The sequence below is a fragment of the Chelon labrosus genome, assembly GCF_963514085.1.
Source record: "Chelon labrosus genome assembly, chromosome: 9".
Classification (NCBI taxonomy): Eukaryota; Metazoa; Chordata; class Actinopteri; order Mugiliformes; family Mugilidae; genus Chelon; species Chelon labrosus.
Genome location: NC_140359.1, coordinates 20,710,308 through 20,725,955, shown reverse-complemented (window position 1 = coordinate 20,725,955; position 15,648 = coordinate 20,710,308). Strand labels below are relative to the sequence as shown.

At 41.3% G+C, this 15,648-nt stretch overlaps 1 protein-coding gene across 1 annotated transcript; it reads left to right on the top strand.

Moving 5' to 3' along the window:
• Positions 1-62: 62 nt before the first annotated feature.
• On the top strand, positions 63-15,648 carry mapkapk5 (MAPK activated protein kinase 5). Its single transcript, XM_084551688.1, has 15 exons — positions 63-827; positions 937-1,110; positions 2,228-2,301; positions 5,632-5,707; positions 7,120-7,217; positions 7,346-7,454; positions 7,766-7,855; positions 8,216-8,311; positions 8,416-8,496; positions 8,618-8,805; positions 9,135-9,255; positions 10,347-10,477; positions 10,642-10,757; positions 11,091-11,195; positions 11,766-15,648. Exons 1-15 carry the CDS (start codon positions 747-749, stop codon positions 11,858-11,860), a joined length of 1,635 nt encoding a protein of 544 aa, XP_084407814.1. The 5' UTR covers positions 63-746; the 3' UTR covers positions 11,861-15,648.

Genomic DNA, 15,648 nt, shown 5'->3' with positions numbered 1-15,648 from the left:
AGACGTGATGAATACGCATCAAAAACGCACGTTTATTGACATGTAAACATTGTACATCAATATACTGCCCCAATCTACAAAACGTGTCAATGATTTTCATCAGGCGTTCTGCGTGGACTACTATTGCGTAGTGCCGACTGGGCTTGTGTATTCCTCTGACAAGAAGCTATGGGATTAGCAAAATAGACCAGGGATGCGGGTATCTTCTTGGTCACGTCTTAAAACATTATTTGCTACCCTTCCCACAGTTGAGATAGTGTTAGTGATCCGTACGATCCCTGATATTTGCTACACTGTCTTGCTGAACAATGTTAATATCCGTGGCTTTGAGCGGAGCCGGAAAACTAACTTGCCTGAGCTAGCTCACTAGCGCATAAGAAAGCTCGAGTCGACGACATAATAGGCTGCCCTGCTTTTGGGAACGCGGTGTGCTCTCTGTGTCAGATCAACCCAGCTCTTACAGGAGACGCTATCAGTGGTTTTCAGACAGTATCTCCGGCCTGACTTGTCGTTCTCGGTTGTCTTTATTGTGCAATCATCTGTATTGACCGTGACATGAAGTGGCATCAGCTTACTTGGTAGCAAGCTAGCTAACAGCAACCAGTCCCCGGTGTCTCTTCGCAGCGCTGGCTAAAAATACCACTTCTCGTCCCATGCTCTCTACACCTCCAAAAGTGTGGGACTAGTCCACGTTGGACTTATCTTTTGGCTTTCCTGGTCACATTGTTCAGAGTTTGGCACTCTACATGGTCACCACAGTAAATGTGAGACGACTGGAAGAGCGAGTCGGACCCCGAGGTTGTGAGCCGAGCTGGCCTGATCTGACGGTAAATCGCGCTGGCTGCTGGGCTTCAGGTCTTCAAGGGACCGACACACGGCTGTGGCTGTTCAGTGGCCGAATATCATTTCGCTCTAATGGCCTTGTTTTGTCATTAGTGGGGATATAACAAAGCTTGGTCCAGCCCAAGGTTGCAGGACCCAAACTTTGTAAAGGTCAGAGGAAAAACGCGCTGTTCCCACGGTTTACTGTCTGAGACTGACGAGGCAGACTTCATCTGTCCAGACCAGAGCACCATGTCGGAGGATAACAACGCAGACAAGTTCATCAAGGTAATATAAAAGTCACATAGAAATCCCACTAGACATTACATGAGTTGTCACTACTACGTTGATGATGAAAATGTTATTATCTGTTAATTGCTGGGATTGTAGATTGGTGTCATCTTGTTTCTTTGCTAGAAGTTTATTTTACTTACTTGGTTAATATTTAGATTGGCTTCTGAAACATGATTTTTAATATTACGTCTGTCAACATGATCGTAATTGACTATTGTTCAATGGAAAATAACTGTAAAAGTACACTATGAGGTTTGATATCACACGTGGCCTCTCTCAGGAGAAATGTGCTATGAGTAATTTCGCCCATGATAAACATTTCTGCGGAGCTTGAGTCTTGCTTACTGGTCATAGTCGTTCACCAGCAACATTTCCAAATAGCCTGGCTCTGGGATTTGTTCCTGGCCCGCTCCCCTCGATGTGTCACTGCCCAGGCATCTGTGTCAGCAGTAAAATGTGATCGCGAGTGGCCCTGGCCCCTGCTTTCACAGTTGGGAAGGGAAGAAGTAGTTGAGAACTGGAGCCCACACCCTGGCTGTCTACATATCTATAGTATGATACATATATATATACATATAACTAGAGCTGATTGCAGAAGTTGTCACCCGTCTTCCCTTTCCCCCTTGCCCTTTTATTGGCAGCAGTGGCTAAAGAGTTACCCAGATGCAAATGTTTTATGGCGGCCAAGCTGTCTTCCAAGAATAATCTATGTCATGGATTCACGCTATTTTGAAATTTCAGAGCTGATAATGGCTATGTATCATTACACAACCTAGCTCTCACACATTATAACGTATGTAATATCTGACAAACGCATTGGTAAAGGTATCTTATTCATGTGAAAAGTCTAAATCATGATAAACAGAAGTTTCAGTGATGTTCTGGGTATTAGTAAATCATTATCTGGGAACTGGCAATGATCAAATTGGTCTGCGGAGTTTATTTTCTTTTTTCTTTTTATTGACTTTTCTGTATTGCATGAAAAAAAAAAAAGGGTATCCATGAACTTAGCCCAATATTTATACAACATTTCAGTATCGCTCAAAGTCTGTCTCTTTTTTCCTCCTTTTCAAAGATGAGATATATTTTTCTGGCGTTGTCTTTTGAACAGGAGACATCCATTCTGGACGAGTACAACATAAACTGGACACAGAAGTTGGGGGCTGGTATCAGCGGGCCTGTCAGGTGTGTATGAAGGAGGACTGTGGACTTATTGTCATCACCATTCTCCAGTCTCTACATATTACTTAGAGGATGGAACATGATTATATTATTGAGCTACGACTGAAACAAGTGGTATTGCCGAACTGTCTGATACTGTCAAGCGTGTTGTGATTGAGAAATCGTCTGTTAATCTGTGTCAGCGGTGTCCATGGAAAGGTAATCACACTGATGCTGTCATTTTTTGGCTGGTACCGTTCAGGATTGCAAAATCATGCAGGGAGAAATACTTGGTTCAACCTAGCGATGAGAGCAGAGTCAAGGTTAAATGAGACTGACTTCCTATCTGGAAATAGCCTATTGTTACTCAGAATATTCCAAAATGCTACAATATGATTAAAGAGGGAGATAAATATTCCCCAAGCTACTGCAGTGCATGATTAAAACACTGTTGAGGATACTGCTGCAGAAATGATGTCATAGCAGACTGAGGTTATTCATTACCAGGGCTGTTGAATGGACAAACTTTGCCTGCTGCAAAAAAAAAAATCTATCTACATGTTACCGATGTTCACAGCTTGTTACATTTCCCTGTGGTCTTAGTGCATCGCGTTCACTGTGGCACCAATCCACCTGCACAGCTTGACATCATATTAAATATATATACTGACTCGGCCAACTACCACCGTGTAGCAGCGTTATGGCTGGAGGCACCGTTTTTGTCATTCTGTGTGGTGGCTCGGATACAATCCATGTAACGGCAGCGCTCTGAGCTTGGATCTATTCAAGCACCTCACATCCTTCAGTGGAGGTGTCTTTGCTAGTTGTTGAAAGTGCAAATAAATGCAAGCGGACATGTTGAAAAAGTAGATTTGTATCTCAATTTCTTGGCTTTGTGATTTATTTATTGTTTGGTTCCCAAGCTACAGAGGAGACTAACCTACTTTTAAGGAGCGGCACTCCATAATAATCTTGTGTGTTCACGTGGGATCAATGATAAAAGTCAGCAGCTTTCTTTATCTTGCCATTTCCATTCTGCATTCTCCCGCTCTGACACATGGAGTGCAGCATTGCTGAAATGCCACCGATAACTAGCTATGTCTTCAAAGCATTGTAAACAGGTTAGCAAACACTTGTCCATTTGTCCTTCATCTCCGGTTTATGATGTGTAAACTGGGTAAACGTTAGTTTGTCTTCAGCATTTGCAGAAAGGAAGTGGCTGCTCCGGCAACTCTGTTTATGCTGTGTGCAGTTTCTTGTCTGTCCCGCTGATTCAAGCTCGATACAGGCAGTAATATATCAACGTCTGCTCATTCTGCACTTTGAAGATCTGGATCAGTGGGGAGCAACCTGCTATTTCCTAATGTGTGTAGTTTGGGCCTCAAGTGACAAGAATACTGAGAAATCGACTCATCAAGCGCTCCATGTAAACACACTCCATGATTCATCCCGCGCTGTTTCTTTATCGAGCAGCTCTTGCTCACGCTGTCTCTCATTTCCCTGACTACTTTTTTTTTTCTCTCTGATTTTATCGAGGCCTTTGCTTTACTCACTCCCCAATCTCCTCTTTCTGTCTCATAACACGTTCATGTCGTTTACTATACCAGCCCCCCCTCTGTCTAAATCTGTGATTCATTAGGTAGGTATTACTTTCCAGTGAAGTGAACTTTGGCCAAAGCAGAATGTTTCTTGCAGTAATGCTTTAATATTTGAGTCCTTGCAGATTGTGGGGCGAGGGGGTTATTGTGTTGTGGTATTGTGCACAGGAAAGGAAATGTAAATCTGTGTTTTGCTGCCATACTGAAACGTAGTTTGAAGGAAAAGTTTGAATAGTTTATTTCAACCTTGTGACAATAAAATCACTCAGGATTTACTTGCACTGCCATGGTGCAGACAGGATTCATATTTCCCATAACAAAACCGTGATGTTGACAAAATAGCGTCCATAATTCCATCTAATCGGCTGCTGTCTCGTCCCTGTGCTTGTATTCGGCCAAACAGACGGCAAAGCTTAAAGGCGTTTATATAAAATTAGAAGTGAAAGTATTATAAACTCACGCTCTGCACCAATCACGCCCACAGATTGTAAGTAGAACCTAGAATTGTATCAGCATCTACAGTGATGATTGTGTATTGATGTAGCAGATGATTGCCTGGTTGCAGCAGCTCATGTTGGAATATTTTCAGCTTGAATCATCGTTGAACAAATTCTAAATCTTTCTGCCTAACTGTTGAGAAATGTGTAAAATGTTGCTCAACAACGTCCAGAGGATTTATGCAGACATAAAGTCTTCATCCGGTATTAACTTTGCGTGGCTTCTTTTAAAGGTGACAAACAACAACAAAGGAAAAGCAGCATATCTTCCACAATCAGGATTGTTATCAGCTGTTGTTTTTATTTGTTAAGACTGCAGACTGTCTGGCATTTTATTGAACACCTGATGCCCTCTAAAGCAACGAGTTTATGGTTTTGGGACACGCAATTAAATCTGACTTGGCTTGATGTTGGTCATGTTTCTTTATTGTTTAGGCAAGAATGCCGGGGAAATCCTTTGGGTGTGTGTGTGTGTCAGGTATACACAGACACAAAGGCCCTGTTCAGACCTGGCTGTTTTGAGTAATCCGATTGCAAGTGAATAGCTTAAAGTGCACGTGTGAACACAGCCGGGACGCATTTGACTGTCCGGATCTCGGACCCTATTTGGACATAGTCTGGGATGCGCTGCTTGTGTGAATGAAGGGCCGTCTGCTCAACTAACGTCCTTTTATGTAAGCAGAGTTTTGCTTCATTAATTCAGAAAATAGCAAAGCAAGCAAAAAAAAACACAACTGCTATTATAAATGGGGAAAAAAAGCCCCTTTAAGTGTTTTTTAGCAATGACGGCCTTTTTAAGATATTTTGTCCGGACATCAGCAAATAAATAATAACTTAGTGTATATTCGTGCTTTCACTGAGTGCGAGAAACTTTACATCTTGTTCCAAAATGTGTGTCTTATCCCATGATGCACACACAGCAAACAGAGCCGCTTATGGTTCTGATGCAGCGATGCAGTGATCCGGTAGAGACAGCAGCTGATATGATATTCTGCTGTGCCCCAAATGTTGTCGTGTACATTTGCATACAGAGCTGTTGTTAGGTGTGAATAATAAGATCTGAATGATTACATAACGATGGTACAATTTACAGTCAAGGATTTATAACAGATGACACTGTCTGTAACAAACACAGCATGTGTGAAAACCACCACACCACAGAAACTTCCCTTAACCATTCTTGGCGTAACCTCCTCATGGCTGATAAATGTTGTTTTATCGTGTCGGGTGATGATATATATTTGTTTCTTCTTGTCCAGAGTTTGTGTGAAGAAGTCATCTCAGGAACGCCTGGCCCTGAAGATCCTCATCGATCGCCCCAAGGCCAGAAATGAGGTTAGAGGAAACGCTGTTGTGGTTGTAATTAATGGCTGTTGTTTGTTGTCGTTGGCTCTATCAATATGCTTTGTTCTGTCTGCCAGCCCAGTTATCAGTCTTCATTAATTCCTGTTTCTGTCTCCTTGTCAATCTTGCCGTCTCTTGTACTATGGCCTGTTTGTATGGCGCCGCTTCCTTTGCCAGTGACAATGTCTTCCTGCAGTGAACAGTTTGTCTAGCGGCCTCTCCGTGTCATTAACAGCCCCCACCCCCGAGATATGCGGTCAAAACAAGTTACGCAGACGTTTATTCACAAAAGCTCCTTCTATGTGAGCACAGCACTCACAGATTATTACCACTAAACAACATATCCTTCGGCTTTCGTCTTCGTAATTAAGATTCACTGAATGTAAAATCAACAGCTGAAGGAAGCATTTTATAATTAGCTCAGTTTACATGTTCGGTTTATAGAGGTGCTTAGTCTGCCACTGCTGTTGTGCCACAGTGTCAATGTAATTACTTGGAAGAACGTTCCTTATTGTTAATACAGGTAGAATCTGTTAACACTCATGGATACGTTTTAGTTGACCCCCCCACTTAGTAAAACCAGATGCTCCAAGCACCCAGACTTGTATAAAGCAAAGACGTGTTAACAACTTAATAAACAGTAAATGCTCCGTCACCCTTGCTGTAGTTAAACCCTCTGGAGTCAAGGTGTAACTGGCCGTTTTGGATTTTACCTTTAAAAATGTTTCTTTAAAAAGGTTTTCCTTGCCTTATTTGGTGCTATTCTTTTTAGCATAACCTCACATGTGTGACTTTACAGATATTTGTTTATTTTGACACTTACATACTGTAATAACACATTGAACCTAAAATCGCACAAAAAACCTGTGTAACGAACCATTTTTATAACTTGGAATACAAATATAAATTGTAAATTTCAAAACCTTATGTACAAATTTCACAAAAAAACTAAATTATTTATAACTATTACATTAAAATACAGGTAATGCCTCAGGCATTTTTTTGTACAGTTATTTACAAAACAATCAGTTGCCACAACAAGTAATGTCTAAACGTCGCCTATCTCTTAAATCTAAAAGCTCGCTCTCTTTTTTGCCACTGTCACTCCCACAACTTTCCCCTCTTCCTCAGGAACCAAATGCCACTTGCTGCCATTTTATTTTTTTGAATGGTTGATCTGGTGCATTTTACGACCAATAGCAAAGTGTCATGTTTTCCTTTCCTTTTACCGTTTGTTACTACGTCATCTTAAATCGGTCATGTGATATGAACGTGCCTGTGTGTCCATTGACTTCAGAGAATTAAGCACATTAATTAATGTCTTTTTTTTGTTTCCTATTGTGTGCACATCCACGTCAGATTTCTATAAGGACGGTGACTGTATATGATTCTCTTTCACACAGGTGCGTCTCCATATGATGTGTGCCAACCACCCCAACATAGTGCAGATCCTGGAGGTTTACGCCAATAGTGTCCAGTTCCCACACGAGTCCAGCCCCAGGTAAAGAGCTCTGATAAAATCTCAAGTTTTTTTAACTGAATGTCAAACTGTTTTCTTCTTTTCGACAGTTTCCTTTTTGACCACCCATGTGCACGTTCTTGTATTGTTATCTTTTATTTATTTTACAGAGCGAGGCTCCTGATTGTTATGGAGATGATGGAGGGCGGTGAGTTGTTCCACAGAATCAGTCAGCACAGGCACTTTACTGAAAGGATGGCCAGTGAGGTCACCAAGCAGGTAGGTGAAGATGCCACACACACACACTACAGACATTTCTTTTTTCTGTGACGAATTCTGTGTGGTAGTCTCTGTCTTATTTTGTCTCGCTTCATTTGTCATTTCCTGTGAATCATTTAATATCGGCGGGTAGCAACATGTCTGTTGGCCTCTCCATGTCATTAGCAGACTGCTGCCTGGATCCGTCTGCTCACGCAATATTTGGGCAGTGAGACACATGGTCCAATGAAGCAACAAACAGCTGTTCAACTCAAGATGCTTTGACTCACACATGTAGACGGTGTCTCAGTACGATGTCTGTCCCCCTGTAGATCAGTCAAGCGCTGGAACATTGTCACTCCCTAAATATTGCACATCGTGACCTGAAGCCAGAGAATCTGCTCTTCAAGGATAACTCTCTGGTAAGCGGCATTGCTTTACAGAGAGCGTAAATAGAAACTTTTCTGGACTTTAAGACTGCAGTCATCGTTTTTCCTGGCACACAGAAAGCAGGACCGTTTTCGTGGCTGTATCTGGCAGAATTTGAGAAAGATGGTGTCGAAATATCCAATCTGCAGTTGCTGTGATAGACTTTTAAGCCTTGCTCTGGCTGCAGCTTCAGTGATATCCCCAAACTGGTCCAACTAAGAAATCCTTTCAAGGCAAACTCAGCACAGCCTCTGAGGCTGTAGCGCACAAACTGCTCCACAGGAATCTGCTAAAAATGTGTTTCTGATCTCAACATCCATGTGTCTCACTCTGTGATTCTGTCTTCTCTGCAGGATGCACCTGTGAAGTTGTGTGACTTTGGCTTTGCCAAGATTGATCAAGGAGACTTGATGACCCCTCAGTTCACTCCTTACTACGTAGCACCTCAGGTAAAAAAAAAAAATACTTACATAGATTAGTTAAAGACATGCTTGCACCTCAGTTGCTAAGGAACATAAATACATCAATAATTAAAACACGGTTTCCTCTTCAGGTACTTGAGGCTCAAAGAAGACACCAGAAAGAAAAGTCTGGAATTATACCTACCTCACCCACTCCTTACACCTACAACAAGGTAAGACCCAAGTCTGTTGAACTAAGCATTCACTCCTGCTGTGGCATTTCCAGACCAACTGCTGCAACCGCTGATTCAGTGTCGTTCTTTTTTTAAATAAAAGTTTCTTTTCCGCCTGCAGAGCTGTGACTTGTGGTCTCTCGGTGTGATTATCTATGTAATGCTATGCGGCTATCCTCCGTTCTACTCCAAACACCACAGTCGCACCATCCCAAAAGACATGAGGAAGAAGATTATGACGGGAAGCTTTGACTTCCCTGAAGACGAGTGGAGCCAAATTTCTGAGATGGCCAAGGACATCGTACGCAAGTATGTCTTTTTGATTTTTGCTTTAATACAGCAACAAGAGGATTTTTCTTTGTCTTTGTTTGATAGCTGCAGTAGAGATGAAGGACAATGAATACTGTACAGGGTGAATGTAGTAGTTAAATAGGTTTGTAGTATAGTGTGCATCTTAACCAGATAATTCTATTAGTTTACATTGTATTCCAGCAGACTCTTCCCCATTCTTTCTCCCCATAACACTTTTATTATCTTATTCCTTATGTCCATTCATCCAATTTCACTTTTACCCACTCGCATTCATCTTTTCTGTCCATTAATTTGTGCTCCCTCTCCTCTTCGTCTGCTCCCTGCAGGCTGCTGAAGGTGAAGCCAGAGGAGAGGCTGACTATCGAAGGAGTTTTGGCTCACCCTTGGCTCAACTGCACTGAGGCCCTTGACAACGTGCTGCCCTCCGCGCAGATGATGATGGATAAGGTGAGTGGGAAGTCTCGCTTTGCACCAATGAGTTACAAACATGTTGCTGTTCCTGAATGAACTGACTAAAAGTTAGACAAGTTACTTATCCTGGATTTATAGTCAATGTCTACAGTTAGTGCCATCATTGGTACTTTATATACAGTGATCAGGCATAACATTATGACCACTGACAGGAGAAGTAAATAACGTTGATCATCTTGTGATAATACAATGTTCTGCTGGGAAACTTTTGGACCTGGCATTCATTGTTGTGGATGTTACTTAGACATGTAGCACCCACCTAGACCAGACCAGACACCACCACCCCATAGCAACGACACTCCTTGATGGCAGCAGCCATCCCCAGCAGGATGCAGTCTGGCACAGGCACACACACAAAAACAGTTTAGGAACAACTAAAAATAAAAACGTGAAAAAAAAGCACAAGGTGTTGGCCTGGCCTCCAAATTCACTAGATCTCACACTGATCATGTATCTATGGTATGCGCTGGATCAAGCCTGATCCACAGAGGCCCCTCCCCTCAACTCACAGGACCCAAAGCCCCCCCCCCACTAACAACATTGTGTTGCCAGACATCACAGGACATCCTCAGAAAGCCCATGTCCATTCTCTGATGAGTCACAACTGTTCTTTTGGAGGCAATTAGGGAAACCTGCACAATATTAGGAAGGTGGTCATAATGTTATGCCTGATCAGTGTATTACCTCTGCAATGCTGCATGTGTTCTTTGTGATTAGCTCAAGTTGTCTTTTATATAACTGTGTCTACATTCTTTCATTTTCTTGTGGTACACAGCAACAAATATTGATAGCACTGGAGTTGCATTTCAGTAACTTTTATTGCTATTTTCCAGTAGGAGCCTGTTGTCTTGCTGCGCAGTTGCGCTAAGCAGACTGTTTGCAGAGTAATCTCTGTTAGATGTGCTCTGCAACTGCTGTCTTTACTCTCAACAAACTCCTTAAACCAAAGGCAATTGTTACTAAAGTTGCATCTTTGGTCGACACCTTGGAGCCTATGCACGTAGCTACCTTAGGTACGGTGGAGCCCCTTAACACGAATGCATCAATCGTTGTTGTCTGTCTTTCAGGCGGTAGTCGCAGGCATCCAGCTGGCCCACGCAGAGCAGCTGGCCAACATGAGAATTCAGGAGTCGAACGTCAGCCTGAAGCCTCTAAACTCTGTCAACAACCCAATCCTCAGGAAACGGAAACTACTAGTGTGAGTTTTTCTGTCAACTTTTCACGTCAATCATTTTTCTTTGTATTTATATTTGTTTTTATATATCCATTTCCATTAAATTTTTAATTGTACCGATATGGCAGAGTTGCTTAGTGTTAATGTCAACATCCGGTCTGAATGAGTTTTTTCTATCTATGTTACAGCCCAAAGCCCGGCGATGGTTTCTTCATTCATGACCCGGAGAACGGAGGGGAAGACTCCAACGTGGCGCTGGAAAAATTACGAGATGTCATTGCACAGTGTATACTACCACAAGCTGGTCAGTAACCCACTCTGATACGCAGCTTGTAGTTACACATATTTTCTTTACTGTATATTGCATGTCCTTATTAGGCTGCACAAACCTCAGATGATGCATTTGTAGAAGTTATGTTTGATTGTGAAGTTTTTGCAGTCAGTCATGAAAACCCAACAAAACTGTCGATGTGCACAGGAGAAAGACGATCCGCTATTAATAATTTTCTATTTCTCACCAGTATAAAGATTATATAGTGTATTATAGCTTATATGAGATATAATTGAGCTTGTTGTTCTGAGTTGTCAGTCTGAGTCTGAGATCAGCTTCTAAAGTGAGTATTTTGTCTTTGTCCAGGTGAGAACGAGGACGAGAAGCTCAATGAGGTGATGTATGACGCCTGGAGGTTTAACAGAGACTGTAAGCTGCTGAGGGACGGCCTGCAGGGCCTCAGCTGGGACGGTCGGTATCATTTCATCATGCTTCATTCATTTCTCGCAACCATTAAAAGCACCATAGCTATCATTCATTAATAACTTATCTAAAATCATTAAATATTTTCAGCACTGAATATGTTTTTATTGCCCTTTATTTATTTAGCTGTATATGACTCATCCTACTATTATCTATTTGTTTATTTATTTTAGCTCTGGCTGCCGACCAAAACACAGCTTGTGTTCTCTTTATCAGCATATAATTAAATTTGAAGTTTATTCATTGGATTTTCAGGAGTTATTGAATGAATGTTAGGTTCATCAATGAATAGACAGTTCATTTATCTCCTAATATGACAACTTAAAGGGATTTTCAAGGATTTGTTTTCAAGGATTTTCTCTAAAGTGTATTTTATGATACTGAAATGAAAATGTGAATAAACGTGCAGCCATAGTTATTGCACCATTGTCCAACTCCTGAATATAGTCTCTATAAACGAGTTTTAGTTTAGCAAAATACAATATTTTTTCCTGATTACACCTGTTGAAAGCATGAATTGTTTACTCAGGTCCTTAACCTCCAGCTTTTTCTTTGCAGGACGAGCCTTCTCCGACAAAGTGGACCGCTTGAAGTTGGCTGAGATAGTGAAACAGGCCATTGAAGAAAAGACAAATCTCCAAGAATCTCATTAGCAAACGCTGTCTTTCTATCTTCTTTTTATATTGTTTATTATGACCCTTTTTAACCCATATCTGTAAAGTGGCTTTTTTTTAAGTGAAACGATGCGCAAACCTTGTTTTTGTTTTTTCTTCTTCATAAATTCACTTGCAAGACCTATTGTTGACCTATTGCAAGAGCTATTGTACAGCTGTAGATACATTTCAAAGAGGACTCGTTGGTACGATAATTTTTTTTAAAATGGACACTTGCAAAAAACACAGAAAAAAAAAACTATATTTTCATTTTTGCAAAAAAAAGAAGAAAAAAAAGAGAAAAGAAGAAGAAGAGAAAAATCTGTGAAAGAAATTATTTTCTGGGAGGGAATTTTTATTAGCTGCTTATCCAAGATGTCATGTGTTTTATCCCGGTTATTTCATTTTATTCTATTTTATTTTATCTTAACCATCCTGAGAGTTTTATTTATTTAAACAAAGAGTTTTCATTATTTTATACCTTACTTGTAGCTGGATAGTGGACTCACAGTTGAGAGGAGCTCTTCGATGTGACTTTGTTCTTCCACATACTCTCAGAGTCTGAGTCTGAGGCAAACAATGTAGAGTCTTTGTGTTTGTGCAACTTTCCATTGACCCTTTTTGTTGCGTAGCGGTCAAGGAGTAAATGAAGGTAAAAGAAAGTGTCATAAAACGGAAACATGCAGACTCGCATTTGTTCATTTCGCCACTTCCTTAAAGCTGGTTAGAGACGGCACCAAGCAGACTGGAAACAGTACGGCTGGTTTTCTCTCAGAACCACTTGTCTGGGCTTTCAACTTTCTCACAGCCCTCTTTAGAGGGTGATTGTTAGATGTGGTTGAAAGCCCCATGTTGAGACTCTGCGTTGTTCGCGCTGTTTCAAAAATCAAGACTGAACTTTCACGCTTGACTAGCTCCAGAACCTGCCGGCCTCTGAAGTGACATTACGGTGAATAAGTTCAGATATTTGCGACGCCGTTTTGAATTCCACCCCGTGTCCGATGTGCTTCTTGAGAGGTCTCAAGTCCGGCCTTTGTTTGAAGCCACTGATCTGTTAAAACGGACGCAATCTGAGCTGCTGGATCTGCTGGAATTCAGACCTGCTTGGTTAATTTTGCAGTACACGGGCAAAGAGAAAACGACAATTTAGTTTCATGCTTGTTTTTTCAGGAGGAAGGTCTGTCGGTATTTCAGTTCCTCTACTTAATGTGCAATAGGGCAATAATTTCACCTTGTATTCATATTTCATGCATGCACAGTACACGGTTATCATCATCCAGTCTGTCAGTATTAGTGTGTGACGCAGACCTTCCCTTCTTCATTTCGGTGATCCGACCACCAGCTAGTGCTCCCTCCCTTCGTTCACATCCTAACTTTAACTAATATCATATCATTGATTGGTCAGAGTGAGATATTTGCTATTTTACTCCAGTGCTCTTGTCATATCTGATATTATTTCCTTAAGGAATGGTTGAAAGAAAGAATTCAAGGAGGCCGTGTTCAGTTTGAGTCATTTCCAACTCATTTGTTTGAAAAGGTCTGTTGTGAAATTCTCCTTTTAATTAAGTTTCCACACAGAGTTACTTCTGTAACTCATGACATGGTATGTTTCCTCTGAGTAATTTGCAAACATTAGTGCAAGATATCATCGCTGTCCACTGACTTGCATCTCCAGTGGATCTGATTTTCCTATTATCAGATAATCAAAGCTGACATGAGGGGAAAAAGTGCGAGTCTTCCTTTGTGTGTCTGCATTTAGAATCTAGGTTTGCTTTAAAAACAAAAAACAAAAAAAACAACAGTCATTACATTACTTTGACTGTCTGGTTTCGCAGTCTCCCTTAAAAAGGTCAATGACAACCACAGTTTGCGTCTGAAAAGGCCTTATTATCACACGGCTCCGCTTTACGCTCCAATGTGCCTTGTCGAAAGGGCGGCGTGGTCGTCACCCTTTAACAGTTCTTATTAGCAGAAAAAGATCACGGGAAGGGGAAACACGGGAGTCATTGAAAGTAGTGATTGATATTTGCACTTCTGGCTGTGATTTGCTTGTTTTCCATGTGCAGATTGTTGAGGTTTCATTTCATAGCGCTGGGTAATGATTTGAAAACACTTCCAAGTCAAAATAGCATCATCATATTTCCCATATTTAATTTAATAGTTCAGCCTCCAGGGTTTGTCCACTGAGTGTGAAGCTACAGATAGCAGCTAGTTAGCTTAGCTTAAAATAGACTGGAAACAGGGGAAATGCTTGAATCTCGAAACCTCTGAAGCTAATCGATTAACATTGCAGCTGTACATTTGTTTTTATACGTCCGATCTCTTTAAAATCTGCGATAGGAGTGACCCGTGTGTTGTCCCTTCACTCCCTGTCTCTTCCCACTACAAATCATTAAAAGAGGGGCCAACATCATGTGCTGTACTATTTCTACTACATCTGTATCAGCGGTCTCTTCTGGTTGCCTGGCAACAGCCCCAGCCGTTGAACTGTTTTAGTGCAGAGCCCCTTAATAATAGAGAATAGTTGCTTTTGCAAGTAAGATCTTTTGTGTTATTTTTACAATTGCTGCTACCTGGATCTTTGTATTCAACGGACAAATACGAGTTTTGCATTCCCCAGTGTTGCATTATTAATTACAGAATTAACAGAACTCGTTTCTAAAAGGTGGAACCAAATGTTTTACTTTGAGTAATTAATTTATATATATATATATATATCCTTATGTGTGTCTGATTCAGTATGCAGAATCTTCCTTTGTGTTTCTGGAGGCCCGTCTGTGAATCTTTTTTTAAATGATCTCTTCCTCCAACCATAAAATAACCGGAGAGAGCGTTATCGTTCGAATGGCGGGGTATTTAGTAAGCTCTTTGTCCTGGAAAGTCAAGACCTGTATGTTTATATTGGTGGTCCTCACCATAAAAACTCTCAACAGTCACGCTCCAAGCACCGCGTACCTGCTGCTCAGTCTGTCTCAGTGTTACTAAAAGCCCCAGAGGGCAGGTGTGTTTTGAAGAGGCAGCCTCCCTCCTCTGCATCCTTTCACTGAGTACTTGCAGCCTCTCCCCAAGACTGACACTCAGGGTGACCCAGCTTTAGACATATTTCACAAATATTAAGTAGCTTCCACTAGTCGATTCCTCTCCTGTGTTTTAAATATGGGAAGCTCTCTTAACGCAGATGAACTGAATGATGAATGCCCGTTTTTTTAAATACCAGCTCATTGTAAATGACCTGAAAGGCAGAAAGGATTTCGTCAGCACTTCTAGTCGTGGTGATAAATACCACTTGCTTCCATTCCCCCCACGCCCCTGCTGTATATGTACTCGTATAGCAAGGAGAAGGTATTCGAGTTCGAAGAAAGCCCAAAACAGATGCGAAGAGGAAGAATTACTTTCTCCTGAAGTAGCCGTTTCTGTTCATGTCGAGGAGAGGAAATTGTTTCCGAGACCGTTCTCTGCTTTACCAGTCCTCCTTTTTAACCCCCGTCTCCACCCCACCCCTCTGGTCTGGCAGTTATGTAGCATGAATCCCTCAAAGACGTGCTGTATTTTCTGTCTTTACATGCATTTTCTGCCCTTTCTGCCTTCTTGGAATGTCATCAACATGCTGACTTTTTAATAAAGGAACTCTTTGACTTTTGAACAGTGTTTTTAGTCCAAGTCCTTATTAGATTAATATTACAGTCATGCTGCATGTACAGGATGGGTTCGTTGGCGTGCGTTATTAATTATAATCTGGAGTTAATTATTTTCTCCGTCCTGTTTTGCAAAGAATATCTACTCAGTGT